Raw genomic sequence first — 19,087 nt, 5'->3', positions numbered from 1 at the left:
TGACGTATGCTATGCCTTAGGCGGTGCACATGTTGAACATTTGGCAAATATAGGCGTAGTAAAGCAGTGTGGGATGACATTAGCTCGTCGCCATGGTGACCAAAATCGTGTGATCATGTCACCAGAAACATAGGGCGCTGAAAAGTTCTTGCAAAGTTTATGCAATGTTCAAATTTCTTGCAACACATTTTTTATTTTGCGAGCAGAGTGCCCTTGTGTGTATGTAAAGCATTGCTTGGATATTTAAGGCATCACAAATGTAAAAAAAAAAAAAAAAAAAAAAAAAGCATCAGAGTGAAGGTCCAGCTTGAAATGCACCCTTTAGTGATGTGCTTCCTGGGTCGAATCCCTGCGGTGAACCACAAGTCTTATCCAGGAAACGATTCACTAGGTTTGAGTGTAGTTCAAAACTAATTGGCAAAGAAACCCTGCGGATTCCCGTACACGTGGGAGCTAACTGTGGCATAATTTTGATACCTCAATCCATCAACTAAGAACCACAAGTGTCACACAAGTGCAACAGTTGAGGTGCAAAAGTATCTTGGAGCACAAAACATCCCCAGAGTTAAAAGTCCCCTTCAGTTTTGGGAATCACAAAAATTTACGCTTCTAGTTCGATACAAACTTCCTATTTCATATGTATGCACCCTCAGTACTATGTGGAAGAGTTATTAAAAGCAAGTAGAATTCTCTGCCCAAAAAAATAACTCCCTGAGTCCAAGACTTGGGAAAAAATATTGTTTTCATATCAAAACGAATAAGCGCTCTATTTTACCTTTGTTTTTCACAAATTCACTTGTTGCAAAAGCACAAACACCGGATTTATATCCGAACAATATATTGCACGCTCCTCACGTCATACAGTTTTCTGTCCACATGAGGGCGTACTCGACTAAATTAATCATCTTGAGGCCCCTACGTGTGTGTGAAGCATTTCCCTGAGGGCTTCACTGCTTTCTTAGACTTCAATTTTGCCATCAGTACATCATGCCTATATATCTATATGACACCAAACACTTAAAAAAAGAGTCAAAATGGCAAATTTGGCTGGTACTGGTCTACCCATTTGAGAGAAAAGTTTAGGATTGAATGGTTTTAAGTCACAAGGCGACTGAGTGGTTAGTGTCTGCACTACAGTTCTGATTTCATTGGATAAAATCCAGCTACCGGCCTTCCTGTGGGGAGTTGCATGTTCTCCCCGTGCTTGCAAATCCAGTTTCCTGCCACATCTCAAAAACATGCATGTCAGGTTTATTGGCCGGTCCAAATTATTCCTAGGTGTGAATGAGCGATTGAGTTGTCGGTCTCTGTGTGCCCTGCGACTAGCTGGCAACCAGTTCAGGGCGCCCCCTGCCCACTGCACAAAGACAGCTGGGATAGCCTCCAGCAGCTCCGTGGCCCTACTGAGTATAAGCGGTGCAGATAATGGATGGATGGGTTTAAGTCACACTACTTCTTTTAGATAAATTGACAGGGATATAGTAAACACATGATGTAGGACATCAATTTCAAGTTATGTTGGATTTTTTGACCCTTGGATGCATGACCTAACGAGTACATACACTCCTCCATGAGTGGGGTTGAAAATTAGTCAGGGGTAATAGAAATACTAATGGAATCATGTCATAAACGTCTTTTATGAGAAATACCTAGAATATGACAATATCAGAACTTGTTTATTTATGAAGATTTTGAATTTTGATGAATAACAACTGAGGTAGAGCGCTCGTCTTGGGATCAAGAGGTCGCAAGTTCGTTTCCCGGCTCCTCTGTGTTATATGCCGAAGTGTCCTTGGGCAAGACACTGAATCACTAATGCCCCCAATAAGAAGGTAGGCGCCTAAATGGATGACTCCCTATTAGTGTGTGAGTGTGAGAGTGTGTGTGTGTGTGAATGGGTGAGTGTGAAGCACATTGTAAAGCGCTTTGGGAAGGCTTTATTGACTTGAAAAGCGCTATATAAATGCAGACCATTAACCACGTGGTTATTATTAACCCCACACGCATCTAAGGGTTAAATAGTGTTACCTCTTTATTCTTAAAATAGCTGGTTGTGAAGTCTTTTCGTTGTCCCAGTCCGTACTACGGGTCGGGTCCCACGAAGCTGCGTACATCTGTGTTAGGGGGCCAGGTCCTGCCACACCAGCCACACCTTGGCCCACACCCGGAGTGGGTGTGGACGAGTGGACGATCGTCGATACGGACACGACGGGTGGACTTAAACCAAACGCATTCCAAAAGTCGGCCTGGGTAGCCGCAAGTCCATCCATCGATGACCCGTCTGGGCTCAAGACGCCCTGGTCCCCCTCCGACGCCGAACCAGTATTGGCACTGAAGGGTTCACCCGAAAGAGAGTTTGCCAAGTTCTGCACGGTTGAAGGTCCACCGCTTTGTCCCGTAACAGGCAGTGTATCACCGGTTGAGGAATTCCCAATGCCGTGGTCCGCCATGGCTCGCGAGCTATCAAGCTGCAGCTACTAATGCTGCTGGTCGCCAATGGATACAAATTGTTAGAAGCATTGACAGCTGAACGACAAGTGTCTCCGATTGTGTGCAGGTTCAACAGTAATAGAAAAACTGGAGTCCAGGTGAGACCAGACAAGGAAGTATCTTATCCCCTGGCATAGCATCGATTTCTTGCTAGCTTCCGTGTGTTTTACGTAGGCCTAAATGTAGAACACCGCCAGCAAACTCGGCTCTTCCGCATTTTGGCAGTATATGCGAACACGTATCACCATGTTAGCTTAAATGAAAATAATATGGGTTAAAAAAATAATAATCTTACCAATAGTACCCTTTAAAAAAAAACACTCGAAAGCTCAACTTCGATATAAGCTGTGGTTTCACGTCAATGTTCACTCATATGCTAACAGTCAACTTCCGGTAAGGCGTCAAAGTAAGTACGATTTAAGGTAAACGTGTGTGTCGTACTCAACCATGATTATAATTGACTTCAAACACTTGTGCGCTCGTCATAAGAATTGTATCGTCAATAATAAAACATCAATTAAAATAAACAGGGTTGGGAGGGTTACTTTAAAAAAAGTAGTCTGATACAGTTACGAGTTGCCTGTTAAAGGGACAGTGTGTAAGATTGAGTGCATTCTAGTGGTCCCCCAAAAAAATTCAGTAAAAAAACAACATTGGTTGGGTTGATTAATGGGTAAAAATCATACCTGTCAACCTGTACGTTTTTGCCGTAAAAAATACGTTTATTATGCATTTTAAAAAGTACGACGTACGAGAAAATCTGTACGTAAAAACGCAAAATGGTCAATTATGGGGACCATCCGGTATACACCGACTATCTCGAAACGGCAAATCAATCAAGTCAAACGGTAGCCTCTATCTCGGTATCGTTTTTTTTTTCGTTGCAAACGAAGCGAGCAGTTTGATGTAGTGAAAGGAAGTCCGTCTCTTTTTAGAGAACCGGCTTTTTCGGCTCAACTCATTAAAGAGCCGGCTCTCAAACGGCTCACTTGCTTTGATGCATTATATTACAAATGATTATGTTGTATAAAGAAGTTAAGAAAAAAAGGAAGTATAAAATGAGAAAATGAAAAAAGACAGGTTTGTGGTTATCCCTTTAATCAGTATATTACCAACAATAATTTAATGCAGAAAATGAATTAATAATTTGAACAAGAAAACGTATTACTCTACTTAATTATATTTGCATGTATTTTTTCCTTCTACGGTGAACGTCCAAGCTACTTAATTTTTGAACCTTTTTCATAATAAATCTCATTCATGTCGAACAACTCAGTATCTCACAGTAAAATGTTAATTAACAATATATATGATATAACGAAAGACATGTACAATATAACATGTTAAACTACATAAATAAACACGTTTGAAAAAAAAATATGGTGTAAGATTATTTTGTATTTTGTAAGGGAAAATACGACAGTTTGTAAGGCCATGGAGCCGTGGAGGTTGACAAGTATGAAAAATACATGAACGATCATACCAATTTTTGTATAATTCATAGGCTGTATGTTTATTTTACATAGCAGAATCCATACCTAGAGGGGGATTAGAATAGCCTAAATGCCACTCAAGTAAAAATACTGTACTTCTTTGTGTGTGTATATATATATATATATATATATATATATATATATATATATATACACACAACTTAGGACCTAACTCTGTAAAGCTTTCTCCGCTGCTGACGGTTCCGGGCCTGTTTTTTTGTCATGGCAAAGTTGGCGCCATTCCATTTCTTTATGTTGTCGACCCAGTTCTTTTTCTGCATTCCTCTCCTCCTGCCCCTTGGACTATGCCCTGGAGAATGATCTTGGCCAGTCCTGATCATCTTGTGACGTGACCATACGACTGAAGATGACTCAAGTAGAAGTAAATAAGTCATCAAAATAATAATAACTTGAGTAAAAGTAAAAAAGTATTTGGTGAGAAAACTACTCAAGTATAGTTTACCTGTCTTATTTATTGTTGTTTTTTTTTCAAACCACCATGCAAGCAGACATCATATTATCACAGTCCACCCAATCAACAGTAAATGGCAAGTCTTTGTAATTGTAGGTCTGTGTACTCTGAGAGTTTGTTTGGGGAAACCTGTGAATTAAAACATGTATAAAATTTATAGATTTTATGTGAGACTACAGCTATATACACTGTGAATACAGTACAGCAAAAGAGAAACCCTAACTGTTCACGCGTGCCGCCTAGTGGTGGTTTGGGTTACTTGTCAGATCAAAATAAAATAAATGCGACTTAGCAGAAAATTAAATAAAATGTGACTTAGCAGAACCAGACGGACGCATACTAATGTAGAAGGGATTTGAGTAGGGTCAGTTGGGTCGCGGGGTTGCTGGAGCTCATGCCAGCCATCTTCAAGCAGTGGGCAGGAGTAAACCCAAACTGGTTACCAGCCAGTCACAGGGCACACAGGGACAAACGATTCGCTGGCTCATTCACACCTAGGGACAATTCCGACCGGCCAATTAACCTGACATGCATGTTTTTGGAATGTTGGAGGAAACCGAAGTGCCCGAAGGAAACCCATGCAAGCACGGGGAGAACATGCAAACTCCACACAGGAGGTTCGTTTTCATGACCTGAACCATGAACGACTGTGCCGCCGTGCTGCCCTACTATACTCGTATACCATAAAATAGTTGTAATGTATATTGTTTTCTTTCAATTACTTTTGGATTACTCCTATACCAAATATGCTAATCACACAACTCATGGATCTCTTAACCACCAAGGTCGTAGAGAGCACCCTTCCCGATGGTGTGTCTTGGGCAGGTACAGTTTGGAAGGCCCACCCCTTTCTAGGATGTTTTTTTGGGGGGGAGTGGGGATTTGTGCATAGTACTTGCTTGAAATGTAGGTAAAATTACTCTTAATTAATGGAAAATAAGGCATATATGTAATATGGAGTAATAAACCATAGTTGCTCTCTGCTTCTTCTCTAAATGACATCTTCACATTTGAAAATGCTTTAATTTTAACACCATGTTTTATTGCTTACCAAAACAAAAGTGCATTATTTTTGCCCTTTGCAAATTAAATCATAAAATGATAAAAGAAAAAATATGTTTTGTAAAATATACATCCAAATATTTTTTTTGCTGCAGTAAAACACACGACTGTTACGTCTACCCCATGGAAAAAAAGGAATAAAAACAATAGTTAAAAAAAATTGCGTAGACCATATCGTACAATTTTAAAAAAAAATAATACACCCCTAACCCCAAAAAAGTCCTGGTCACACCCTCCCTTTAAAACTACAAAAATTAAACATATCACTTTGTGATGCATTGCAGTTCCTAACCACAGCAAACCACAATAACAGTCATTTAAAAAACACTAGTAGTAGGTAAAATTGGAAGTTCATTTTATATAAGAATCAAGTACATCATCTACTTTCGCAGCTGATTGTATGCTAATAATAGATCAAATAAATAGAATGTTAATAAATGAACATTTTGTTTAAAGATAAATGAACCATGTAACCAAACCAAGGTCTGGTGGTGGCTTGTAATCCTTCAAAAAAGTGCTCAAATTTTAATCACATAGTATGGTTTATTAAGCAAAACAAAACTTTACCTTTTACATGGTATAACAAAATGCTCTGTTTTAATTCACATTAAGAGACCATTAAAAACTGAATTCTATTTTAAACACATTGAGTGTATATACATTTCCCAAAAACTCTGGGACGTCATGCGTCCAAGTTCAAGTTTTCCTTTTTTGAGTGGGTGATTCCAAACCTTTTGACAATATTCAGATTTACTGGGCCATCCATTCAACTCAGATAAACTAGTGTCCCCTAAGCTCTGCACCAGGCAAAGAAGTCTCACACAAAAGCGCCCTAAAGCACAATCTTTGTGTAGCGCAGATCATTTTTGTTACTGTTGTTGACTTTGATCTCTAAAATAAAGTTGAATTTTGCTGGGGCGGTTGGTGCCTACCATGGGCGTAACCATACCGTTTTTAGGGTGCTCAAGCACCCCTAAGTTCAACCCAAGCACCGCCAAAAATTATAGCATTTTTAAAACGCTCCTTTCCCAAGGACATGATAGGCTCGAAGATAATTAAAAACACTAGCTAAAATATGAAAACGTAAAACAAAACCAAAATGTGAAAAACGAAGTGTCGGAAATACTTCACTGCCTTGAAATGGTTCAGTCCTTTTGATTCCTAGCGACGCTCTCGGCCCCCTCCCCCACCCCCCCGCGTTCCCCTTTCACTCAGCTTGGTCCCTTGCGGCATAGCGGTCTTGATGTATTACGCTTGAGAGTACAGTATGTTTTTCCATCTATCTATCTATTATCTGCATGCTTATCCTCAGTAGGGTCGCGGGGGTGCTGGAGCCCATCCCAGCTATCTTTGGGCAGTGGGCAGGGGACACCCTGAACGGGTTGCCAGCCAGTCGCAGGGCACACAAAGACAGATAACTCGCTCGCTCATTCACACCTAGGGACAATTTGGACCGGCCCATTAACCTGACATGCATGTTTTTGGAATGTGGGAGAAAACCGAAGTGCCCGGAGGAAACCCACGCAAACACGGGGAGAACATGCAAACTCCACACAGGAAGGTTCAATCTCATGACCTCAGATTTGTGCCGCACACACGCTAACCACTACACCGCCGTTCTGCTTACAGTATATTAGAGTGCCATATATTAATAATAATAAAAAAAATACATTCACTTAATAAAGACGGCCTTATGACAAAATTCTTAATTGATAAAAAAACAGCATTTTGAGTAAAAAGCCTTTGATATTCAATTGATAAAAACGGCCTTTTGCATTTTTCTGGCTAATTTATGAATGAATGAATGAAAACTTTATTCGAACATCAAAATAAAAAGCTGAACAAAAACAATAACTCAACAACAAATAATGTTACATATGTTCGAAAAGGGGTAGTAAGAAGCAAATGCTTATATTCCCTACCCCTTCATCTTCCCCACCAAATATACCAATTTAAAATGTTATCATAATTGAATTGTACATGTTGTAAAACTTTAAGGGAAATTACATGAATGTTTTTAACCAGCCACTCTGGGGGCTCAGCAACCCCAAAGCTCTAAACCTAAAATCGCCCCCGATACCCACCCACGGTCACGCTCTGCCCACCCAAAGAAAACTGGTGTGGTGTGATTTTGTTCAATTGTAATTTTTGTTAACTCCCACTAGAGGTCGCAACTGCTTTAAGAAGACGTTGTTGGCTGTTCCGTGAGCAATCAGTTTCTCAGATCAGATTTGGAATTCTCAAGAGTTTATCATTTCTGAAAACACATTGAACATTGAACATGGATTACCTGAGAAAATAAATTTTTGGTGTGTGCAAAATTCTTAGTTTATCGCTCAAAGTTAAAGTTCTGTGTCATTGAACATGTCGGCGCTGTCGGTAAGACATGTCCTTGTTTCAGTGGTTTCAGACAGGACACTCAATTTGGTTAGTCATGCTCTCGCTGTAACAGATACTGTGGTGGAAGGCTTTAATGTTGAAGATATTGGCAAAAAGGGCGTTTTCCACTAAAATGGCTCAATTTATCTCCTGTATTACAATGGAATTGTGTTCTACAACCATGGCACAATAAGACACCTCCTGTTCACGGTAGAAAACGGGCCCTATACCCTTACGTGGAAAAAGAAATACAAAACACTAAATTGAAAATAACGTTGTATAAAACATCTCATCTCATTAGCTGCACCGCTTATCCTCAGTAGGGTCGCGGGGTGCTGGAGCCCATCTCAGCAATCATCGGGCAGTGGGCAGGGGACACAAAACATACATATAGTATATTGTCAGTAGCATAATTGTAAATAAAGTATACAGTATCATGGGAACTGTTAGATTACTGTTGGCGTAGACATTTCGTGCCTTGCCCCATGTTCAACTCTGGGACCAGACCGTGTATTTGGACGAATAAATAAGAGCTGAAGAGAGCATTTCAATTGAGGACTATTACAAAGTTACAAAATAGAATAAAACAAGTGTATACTCTGGGCCGGTTGATCAAGAACGCGTCCTCTTACAAAAAGCATCGAAAAATGTCTCTCCCCTTATCTAATAGGGAGAAGATGTCCATCCATCCATCCATCCATCCATCCATTATCTGCACCGCTTATCCTCATTAGGGTCGCGGGAGTGCTGGAGCCCATCCCAGCTACCTACGGGCAGGGGGCAGGGGACACCCTGAACTGGTTGCCAGCCAGTCGCAGGGAAAGGACGTCGATTTTACAAAATAAAACTAGGATAAGATTTTCCAGAAAAGGTTAGTAAGTCACATTTTCACAAACAGACTATTGTTAAGGCTGGTCCCAGCTGTATGTTCAAGGTTGTATAATAACAGTATGGTAGATTCAAGGGCACAAGAACACCCCACAGAAACACCGCTGGGAGCGTACTGAACAGAAAGTAAATACTTTGTTTAGATATGTGGATAAACATAAATGAATGCGGAGTTTGCATGTTCTCCCCGTGCTTGCGTGGGTTTCCTCCGGGCAGTGCGGTTTCCTCCCACATTCCAAAAACACGGCTGTCAAGTCAATTGGCCGGTCCAAATTGTCCCTAGGTGTGAATGAGCGAGCGAATTGTCTGTCCCTGTGTGCCCTGCGACTGGCTGGCAACCAGTTCAGGGTGTCCCCTGCCCACTGCCCGGAGAAGGCTGGGATGGGCTCCAGCATCCCCCGCGACCCTACTGAGGATAAGTGGCGCAGATAATGGATGGATAATTGAATAATGTGATTATCAAAGTAACAATGTTATGATTATGCAGACATGGGACCAAGTCACACATGTGCAAGTCTCAAGTAAGTCTCAAGTCTTCACCTTCAAGTCCCAAGTAAGTCCCAAGTATTTTTTTCTTGGGCAAGTCAAGTCACAAGTCAAGTCCCGAGTCTTAGATTGCCAAGTCCAAGTCAAGTCACAAGTCATAAAAACAGCGACTCGAGTCGACTCGAGTCCAAGTCACTAAGTCTCAAGTCCCCATGTCTGTGATTATGTATTAAAACTAACACAGCTGGAAAACTCATGCAATAGTGACAACATGGTCAGTGACACATTTTAATAATTTAACATTAAATACTTTACCTGTTCCATAGGGGGGGAAGTCTAACTCTAAATGATGGACGACACCGTGAATCTACCACTACTTGGTTGCATCTTTGTAGCATCCCCAGTCATTGTAAGGCAATTGTTGAGATGATGGTTTACAACCGTTGCTCTGATCTTATGATCCTCTGCATCTTCTGCCTCGCCTCCCAAATCATCCGCCACGTTTATTTTTCTCCCTGGCTAGTGACCTGCTTTAGCTTTACTGTGCTGTATATATGGAACATTAGATTCCCCTTTGAACTATCTCAGAAAACCAGTTGGTAATAAGTTGTTGTGATGGTTACCCATTTTTTTCAGTGAGAGAAATAGAGTCACCTGGTATCAAATTACAAATTCAGGACTGATTTAGAAAATAGAAAATGAAAATGATTCAAAATGAGCACACACATGTTGACTAATTGTAATAACATGTTTAACTATTTTGCATGACTTATGCAGCTGGTAATAAAGGATACATCAGAGAATTGAAACAAACCAGTGGCGTAGCCAGCCCATTTTTTAGGGTACTCAAGCACCCCCAAATGCAACCCAAGCACCCCCCAAAATTATAGCATTTTTAAAACTCCCCTTTTCAAAGGACATTATAGTCTTAAATATAAAAGTAAAACAAAACGAAAATATGAACAACACGTTTTAAATACTCCACTTCCTCAAAATGGTTGAGTCTATTTCATTCTCAGGACGCTATCTTAGCATTTCTGCAGTCATATTTTTGTAGTTTTTTGTGTGTGGAATTTTTGTACTACATCCGTAGTATTACTGTAGTTGTATTTCTGTAGTATTTCTATAGTCATAATTCTGTAGTATTACTGTAATTTTATCTATTTTTAGTATTTTTTGTATTATTTCTGTAGTTGTATTTTACATGTATTTCCATAGTAGAATCTTTGTAGTATATGTGTAGTATTTTATTAGTATTATTTGGGTTATATTTTTGTAGTATTTTTGTTGTGTTTCTGAAGTATATTTATAGTATCACTGTACGTTTATAGTATTTCAACAGTAGGTTTTTTTTGGTAGTATTTCTATAGTATATCTTTTTTGTAGTAGATCTTTCGTATCTTTTAGATGCCCGGACATGTATCGTGGGACATGTATCTGGGATTGTGTTCTTTCAGTCATAACCCACAGTTCATGACCATAAGTGAGGGTAGGAACGTAGACCGACCTGTAGATTGAGAGTTTTACCTTTCGGTTCAGCTCCCTCTTCACCACGACGAACCAGTACAGGGTCCGAATGACGGCAGACGCTGCACCGACCCGTCTGTCGATCTCTCGTTCCATCCTACCCTCACTCATGAACAAGACCCCGGCAGGCAGCGACTACCTTACAGCCACAGCTCCGATCAGCCGCCTCAACAATAATTTATACATTGCTTTCTTGCTCTACCAATCGAATGGTAAATCAGATGTTGTTTCATTATCACCTGTGAGCCAAGGGAGGGTGGTGATAACAGTATATTAATCTGTTTGTTTTTCTGTATGTTTGATTGTCTGTTTGTTTGTGCGTATGTCCACGCAAGAAAAGCAAGTTGAAGTTTAGATATGACCATGAAAAAAGCTGACTGCACTTTTGGTGTTGTTGATTCAGTATTTGTTTACCCAGAAAGACATTTACTCTCCCAGGCCTTAACGACATTCAATATCAACACCATTTTTGGAAAGCATTCAAGTAGATAGCCCTAGATGTGAAATGTTTCCAGAAAATCTGGATTTTTTTTGACTGAGCATTTTCCCCAGAAAGACATTCCACTCTACCAGGCCAGAACCACATATAATATCAACAACATATTTTACAGGGAGTTAGGTACGTTACCCTATAAGTGAAAATGCTCAGCAGTTTTTCAGAAAGACGTTCCCTTTTTGGAGGCCAGAACAACATTTAATTTCAACACAATGTCTTGCAGGCAGTTAGAAGAGTTGACCTATATGTGAAAAGATGAATAAAAAGGTTGACTCGTCACTTTTGGTTTTCCTGACACAGCATTTTTTTTAAAAAAGACTTTCTACTCTCCCAGGCCTGAACAACATTGAATATCAACATCATCTATTACAGTCAAATAGATTACACCAGATGTAAAAATACTGATGGTGTACAGCCTTTCTAGTTTATCTGTAATAGTGCCTGTGCCTCACAAGACACGAAGCTCACCGCACATCACTGACAACGACCCATTGGGCATAAATTCACTCTTCTAGTGCTCCAGTCGAGCTCTGATCTCAGACCACCAAGACTTGGTCTGCGCAAGCGCAACATCGAGAATTTCTTTCTGCCCCCATTTTATTCCTCCACCAGACATTCGCGGGTCCTATTGCATTCCCTCTACTGCAGCGGCCCGCCCAGCTTTGACCGATTCCAAAACTGGCTGCTCTGGAGAAAAGTATTTAGGGAGGCCATAACCCAACAGAACAAAATTCTCTTTACTATGATTGATTACAGCGTAGTGTAAATTTGTTCTCAACAGAATAAGACGGGGCAAAAATTGGATACATTAGGATCATTATAGAATTGTCTATTCCTATGTATGAAGGAAAAGACAGATTGTAGCTGGTTTGAATTGCGCCACGAGTGATAAAGAATATGGTCAAATTTAGTGGGCTGACTTTGGTCAAAGGAAATAATGTGGCGAGACAATGGAGAGAAAGGCATTTTAAGGAAAAAAATTGTGAGTTTGCTTCAAAGCACAAGGCAAAATGGCACATCTGGCAACAGCTTGAGTGCTTTTCTTAGCTTGAAAACAGTCCATCATTTTGATAACTCCACCCCAAATTGTAACCACACCTCCAAGTTTATCCCTTCATTTGCCCTCCCATCCCTCTGCACTGTAGGGGTGGGCGATACCGGGAATTTTATTATCAATCTGACCCAAGTAAATACAAGAAAAGGGGGAGAGACGGGGAAATAGAAAAAGAGCGAGAACAAAAGAGAGGGAAGAGAAAACATACGTGAGATTAGAAGAAAAAAAGGCAAACAGAGAAATGAGAAAGAGAGAGAAAAATAGAGGAAGGGAGAGAGGAAATGGAAAAGGGAGAGAAAGAGGCAAAGAAAGGGAGGAAAAAGAGAGGGGAAAAGAGAAAGAGAGAGGGGGAAAAAGATAATAATTTGTGGTCTGTGCAACCCTTTGAGACTCCTTGTGATTAAGGGCTATTCGAATAAACATGTTTTTGATTTGATTATTGATCGATACCAATCCGTTTCGGATACTTTTGGTTAGAAATGTCATGATCATTTAATAATTAAACCCCCTCGAGTTGGTTTATGGTTACGATAAAGACAGAACAAAGATTTGAGGCACTAAACATGTTTCATTTTTATTAAAAACTTCGATCAAACCTTAACAGCATATAAATATGTAGAAATATTTCTATAATGATTGTTTCAAAACAAAAGCCTTGAGAGTCAGATAAAAAAAAGCAGCGTAATTCAAACAACATGAAAAACAACTATCACAATATCAACGGTTCAACTATACCTTCCATTGTACAATATTTTGAAAATAATGTCAGAAAGTGCAAACTCTAGTGTACTGTAAACAATACAATCTAAAAACTTTTAAAAGTATAAAAAATAAAATATCACCACAATGACGGTTACAGAGCAAAAGCCATGAGAGTCAAATAAAAAAAATCAGCAAGTAACAAACATGCTCTTTTGGCTTTGTTGGCACAGTGACAATAGATTTACAAGGTTTTGTTCAGGAACAGTAACATTAGTAGATTTTTGCTGGATCTTATTGATATCTGTTCAACTTTTTATCATGTGTTTATGTAAATTTGCCACAGTAGCGGCCCACTTTACCACAATTATGACATCTTGTCCTTTTCTGATGTTGAAAATAAGTCCACACTGTGATACGTTTCCCATTTAGTTTCTGATAAGGGTGTGCCCCTATATTTGTCTGCCTCTTCTCCATGGCAGGTAGGAAGCAGTAGCAGGCCAGGTAAATGTGCTAAAAGTGTGCTTGTCAGTCACAAAAATAGGCATATACTTAGAGAGTGTCTGAGGGCACTGGATAAGAGAGAGAAGGGCTGCACTATCTCCACATAGTAGCAGCACTTTTAGGATAATGCAGGAGGGGTGAAGTGTCCATCCCAGGGTAACAGTATCAGTCTAATCCAAGCACTTGCTTAGTATCAATATTTGGATCGATCCACACACCCCCTACTGCACTGACTACACATTTCTGCACGTGTCAAGTCAAGTCATGTTTATTTGTATAGCCTTTAAAGTAAATTGAGAATTGTAATGTAAAGCATGCACTTGTCTCATTACTTGAACGGTAAAATCTATTTTGAAGGGATCATTTTATCTTAAAACAATGGCATTGTGGAACAGCGGGTCCTGAGTGTGTCCAAGGGAGTTCTGGTTATGTCATTATTGAATTTGGCCACCAGAGCCCGCTAGATTCGTTCTTTATGCTCAGAATGAAACCTGGTAATAGTCATCCCCACTAGAAAAAAAGGTGTACAGTCCTCCTAATGTTTTAAAAACCGTGTTTTAAAAGATTTTAATGTGATATTTGCCTTGGTGTTTCAAGTTTGAAATGAATAGAAAAACAACATTAAATTGGACTCCAATCCTTGACTCAAAGTCCGACTTATCCTCATTAAGATCAATTCTGTTTAAGAGAAAACGTGTTCCTTAAACCGGCTTTATATATTGTCATCTAACACGGGCGATACTGGGATTTTTGGTGTCGATTCGCTCGAACTTAATACAGGGTGATATTGATTGATACCAATCCGATACTCTGCTCAAAAATGGAAGTTTAACATTTGTACCCTTCTCACTTTGAATTGGTTTATAATTATGATAAAAAAACAGCACAAAGAGTTTAGGCACTGTATTGTTCCGTTTTTAAAAACGAATATCTACAATGAAACCTTTTTTTTTTGCCCAGGCTTTTTGAGGTTTTTGGCACGTGTAGGTGAGACTCGCCTTATGCAAAAATTCATGTTTATATGATAGTTCATGCATTTTTCCTTATCATTAGAATCAATCCATTTTTAGTGAATGATTTTTTTTACCACTAAACTAATATTTGAAAACAAATGTCAAGAGAGTCAAACCAAAATAAAGCAGCAATGAAATCATAATAGACAGCACGGCGGGGCAGTGGTTAGAGCGTGTGCGGCACAGTTCTAAGGTCATGAGATCGAACCTTCCTGTGTAGAGATTGCATGTTTTCCCAGTGCTTGCGTGGGTTTCCTCCGGGCACTCCGGTTTCCTCCCACTTAACCATAAACTTGCATGTCAGGTTAATTGGCCGGTCTGAATTGTCCCTAGTTGTGAATGAGCGAGTGAGTTGTCTGTCTCTGTGTGCCCTGCGACTGGCTGGCAACCGGTTCAGGGTGTCCCCTGCCTACTGCCTGAAGATAGTTGGGATGGGCTCCGGCACCCCCGCGACCCTACTGGGGATAAGCGGTGCAGATAATGAATGAATGAAAGAATAAATGTAATCATCATACAAATATAGCAATGTCAACTTGTAAACTATACCATCCTTTTGCCAATACTTTAAAAGCGAAGTTAAAGTGAAAAAGTGTAGATAATAATATGTACAAACCTTTAATGGTACATTGTGTAATATTTGACCATTAGACTGCACTGTAATGTCTAAATAACCAATGTCCAAATGAGCACATCGTAGCAGCAAAATGCCAGACAAACATAGGTACAGTACTAGGTATGGATTCTGCTATGTGAAAGAAATACAAATAACATTGGTATGATAGTTCATGCATTTTGCCCATTATTCTAATCAATGCTTCTTATTCTAAAGTTTGTGAAGATTTTTTTTGTACCACTGGGAGAAACTAAATGTTACACACTGTCTCTTGAACAGTATAAACATAATATAACTGGAGTCACCAATGCGGTGCCTGTGAGCACCAGGGAACTCCATAAGGACAGCTATGGTGCCCGCAGACCAGTTCTGAAAATACCAGTGCTGGGTCATTGTGTTTTTCTAGTTAAATGATTTGTTTTGTGGTCGACTGAGTCATTTTAACCATACTTCCAATAATTAACCTCATATAACATAGTAATGATATAGTAATAACAGTAATAACATGATCAGTAGTCATTTCAGAATTGCAATATCAAACTAGGGCCCCTTTGTGCTAACTTGTAATAAAAAGTAGCTTTCGGATTGAAAACGATTGGAGACCCCTTCTGTATAACAATGTTCACAAGACAATTAAAATACCTTCCATTGCACAATATTTTGAAAATAAAATTGCAAATAAAAAAAGTGCAAATAATGTGTAAACACAATTGGTTCAGATTTTAAAGTTGAAATATTTACTAAACTCAAAACCCATTAACCTCATTATCATAGTGACATTTGTAGCACAGTATTGATCCCAAGACAATAGTATCAATTCAGTACAAGTACTAATTCAGATTCGATAATATCGATATTTGGATTGGTCCACCCCATACCAAACAACACAGCAGTAAGGACTCATTTTTCCTTTGGTCAATCCACTGAAATCTTGAAAGTCTTCAATAGCTAACATCAGACTACCATAACCTGTGTAACATATTTTAACTTTGCTTTAGTCAGTAAAAAGTAGCTGGATTTTCAGTGTTTCTTGTCACAAAATCCGCGTTTTGTAGAGTAAATGTGACTCAAACTTTTCCTTCTCTGCAGATCTCATCACGGCTCCAATTCCAGCAACGCTGACTCCAACCCAAAAGACAGCAGCCAATAGCATTCAGCCCATCTGGGAATCTCCCAATCGCTACCTCCAAATCTCAAGGAACCCGGCAACGTCAATGTGCTCCGCCCAGAAACACAAACCAGCCTTAAATCAAATGGGCCTTGACACTTCTTTTTTTTTGCTGAAGCCCATTGCTCAAAGTAGACTTCCTTTGGATGTGTGTGAATATTTTTTTTCTGCGCCATTTTGAGTTCCACATCTTGCATGGTATGTTACAGGTATTCCCACATTCTTAAACATGCAAAATACGAGGAAATTATACATGTTTTTTTTGCATTAAATCTATTTTATGGGAATACTCCAAGATAACATATTTTGAAGACTGCAGAGATGGTCTTTGTCATCCTGAGCTGTGACTTCATGTGAGGAACACCATCACCCTAGCAAGCCAGTCATTAATTAGTGTTTTAAGCGAAGTTTTGGTAGTTTGTGGGAAAAATACCCAGCTGTTGTGTCATAGGTGGATGCAGTAATGGTACAAAAAAACAACAACAACTGAAAACCTGTCGAAAGAATGTGCAAAGAAATTACCTCCAAAAATTGGCTTTATGGTCACTTTGAGTCTCCATAGTTTGTATTCTGATCACTTGTAATTTCTAGCCCTCTTTTTCGGTTGCACGACAGGATACAGCGGCATCTAGTGGTCAAATAATACACGCTGTCCTTTTAACTTTTCTATTAAGGCGGGGGCCTCAAACTATCATCGTGAGTGCTGCAATCGGCTCCGGAGCCATGAGCATGACAACCCTGCATAACATTATACTTAGCAATATGTTTGTGTTGATTTTCCCGATAAAAAGGGCAAACAATAGTTGAAATTAATGCACAAGAAATTATCCTAAGAATAGCTGAATATGTCAACTGACTTGGCTGTAAGGAAATGTTTTACATCCAAACGCTATTATCTGCAATGCCAATCTGTAAACCACCACGAAAATGAAACGTTTTTTAAATGTAGTGTTCACAGCAGGTCTATTTAGGTTTTATCTAAGTGCAAAATCAACAAAATGTCCTTCATACAAATTTCACCTCCTGCAACCCCTGCGACACAGGATTTTTAACATATGCTGAGGGCTGTCTATAAATGATTGGTGGGTCCCAAATGCCCCCCTAGCCTTAAGTTGGACACCACTCCTTTATCCTTGACACTAGGGGTGTCTAACTCATTGAGGGTGACATCAGCATAATGGCTGTCCTCAAACAAGCTGATGTAACACATAAATATAACTACCGGTATATGTCAAAGCAATCTTTTGTCATTTTTAGAAGCTCAGAAATTTTAAGTTCTCACGGGCCTCATACAATGATGTGGCAGGCCACATTTGGCCCGTGGGCCGTGAGTTTCACACACATGCTTTACACAATCTTTTCTTTGTCATTAATCCGTTAGTCAGCATCCTAATTCCTGTTTTGTGAAGGAGATCAGAACAATGGAAGATGCCACTGTAATTCTAGGAGAAAAGAATCGTTGTTTCGTTAAAATTGAGGAAAATTGTTGATCTTGACTCTTATTTTTATTTTTTTTCAGAAACTTGACAAAATAAATACATTTATTTTATTTAATATGTGTAAAATGTTAACATGGTTTGCAATGAGATTAGATATGGCCCTCAAGGATAAACAAGATAAATGCATTATAAAGCCTTAAAAGAGAAAAAAATAGATTTGTAAGCAATGGTCAAATCAAATGTACGTAAAGGAAAGAAATAAAACAATTTTCACTTAAGTTGGTCAAAAAAAAGGTATACTTCAGGACAATCATATTCAATAAAGTTTGTCTTGAATTATTTTAACAAAAATGTGTAGACTATTGTCTGCAGTGTATGTATGGGTGCTTGAAATCCTTGAAAATGCTCTAAATTTAATGTGTTTTCGAGGATTAAAAAGTGTTTGGATTTTGGTGAAGTGCTTTTAAATGCTTTAAATTGTTGCCATGTTTTCCAACAAGTCTTCTTAAAAATGATGCCGACATTGATCTCTGGTAGCTTCGCTTTGCCATTGCATATCTTCTTCCCTTTTGATTAACGGCAGCTGGCATTGGTTTATATGGCATTTTTTCTTAGAGCACCATCACTTCCTACAGGTCGCAGCCAAAAGGACAGGTGCATGCTGCACCTAAACAGGGCACTATGAAGTGTATATCAGTGCAAGCATTACGTATCAATTACGGATATTTATGATGGGCCATGCAAAAAATTAGTGTAGTGTTAAATTGTAATGGGAAGAACTTCCTACAACTAAAAGTGTAAGCTATCATGTTTACCCAACCCCTATATGGGTAGAGATTTGTCTCAAAAAGAAATATATTTGCAATTTACTCAATTCTACAAATCATATGACTTTATAAATGCACATGTGAGATTAAAAATCGAATGCGAAAATCCCAGATTTATTTCTGGCTCTGCAAAATAGATGATTCACACTTATTTTAATAGAACAGTACTGGATAAATTAGCTTTGAAAGTCCTTAAAAAGTGCTTGAATCTGTTCATGAAAAAGGTGTACGAACCCTGTGTTTAGGTTGAGAGATATACAACCTCTAAAATGGCAAGATATTTCCCTGTGGGTTGGGTTACCTACAGCATGTCACGGTAAAGGTTCTGCCTACAGTCCATTACGCAGTATTTGACCATTGTCATTTTTCCTCATTTGGCTCTAAGGGAACTCCAGCATCCCAAGACTTCCCTGATAATGACCTGGATATCCTGCACTTTTTTTTTAAACTACAACAGTTTTAAGACATACTGTAAAT

At 39.1% G+C, this 19,087-nt stretch overlaps 1 protein-coding gene and 1 long non-coding RNA gene across 3 annotated transcripts in view; one reads left to right on the top strand and one right to left on the bottom strand.

The window, feature by feature from the left end:
• Positions 1 to 2,888, bottom strand: part of ube2z (ubiquitin-conjugating enzyme E2Z) — a 12,873-nt gene extending 9,985 nt beyond the window's left edge. Inside the window, exon 1 of the mRNA XM_088344849.1 lies at positions 2,029 to 2,888. Coding sequence (XP_088200975.1) covers positions 2,029 to 2,450 — 422 coding nt within the window. The 5' untranslated portion in view covers positions 2,451 to 2,888. The remainder of the gene's footprint in view (positions 1 to 2,028) is intronic.
• On the top strand, positions 2,043 to 19,087 carry LOC148375111 (uncharacterized). 2 transcript variants are annotated; one of them, XR_015851440.1, is made up of 3 exons: positions 2,051 to 2,588; positions 16,266 to 16,542; positions 18,996 to 19,087. It is a non-coding gene; the product is annotated as an uncharacterized LOC148375111 (long non-coding RNA). The 2 variants fall into 2 exon arrangements; XR_015851438.1 differs by lacking the exon at positions 18,996 to 19,087 and having other exon boundaries at positions 2,043 to 2,588; positions 16,266 to 16,631.

Source organism: Urocampus carinirostris, chromosome 1 (assembly GCF_059441175.1).
Source record: "Urocampus carinirostris isolate Australia breed hairy pipefish chromosome 1, RoL_Ucar_1.0, whole genome shotgun sequence".
Taxonomy (NCBI): Eukaryota; Metazoa; Chordata; class Actinopteri; order Syngnathiformes; family Syngnathidae; genus Urocampus; species Urocampus carinirostris.
The sequence above is the reverse complement of the archived record's forward strand: the minus strand, read 5'-3'. Positions and strand labels throughout refer to the sequence as shown.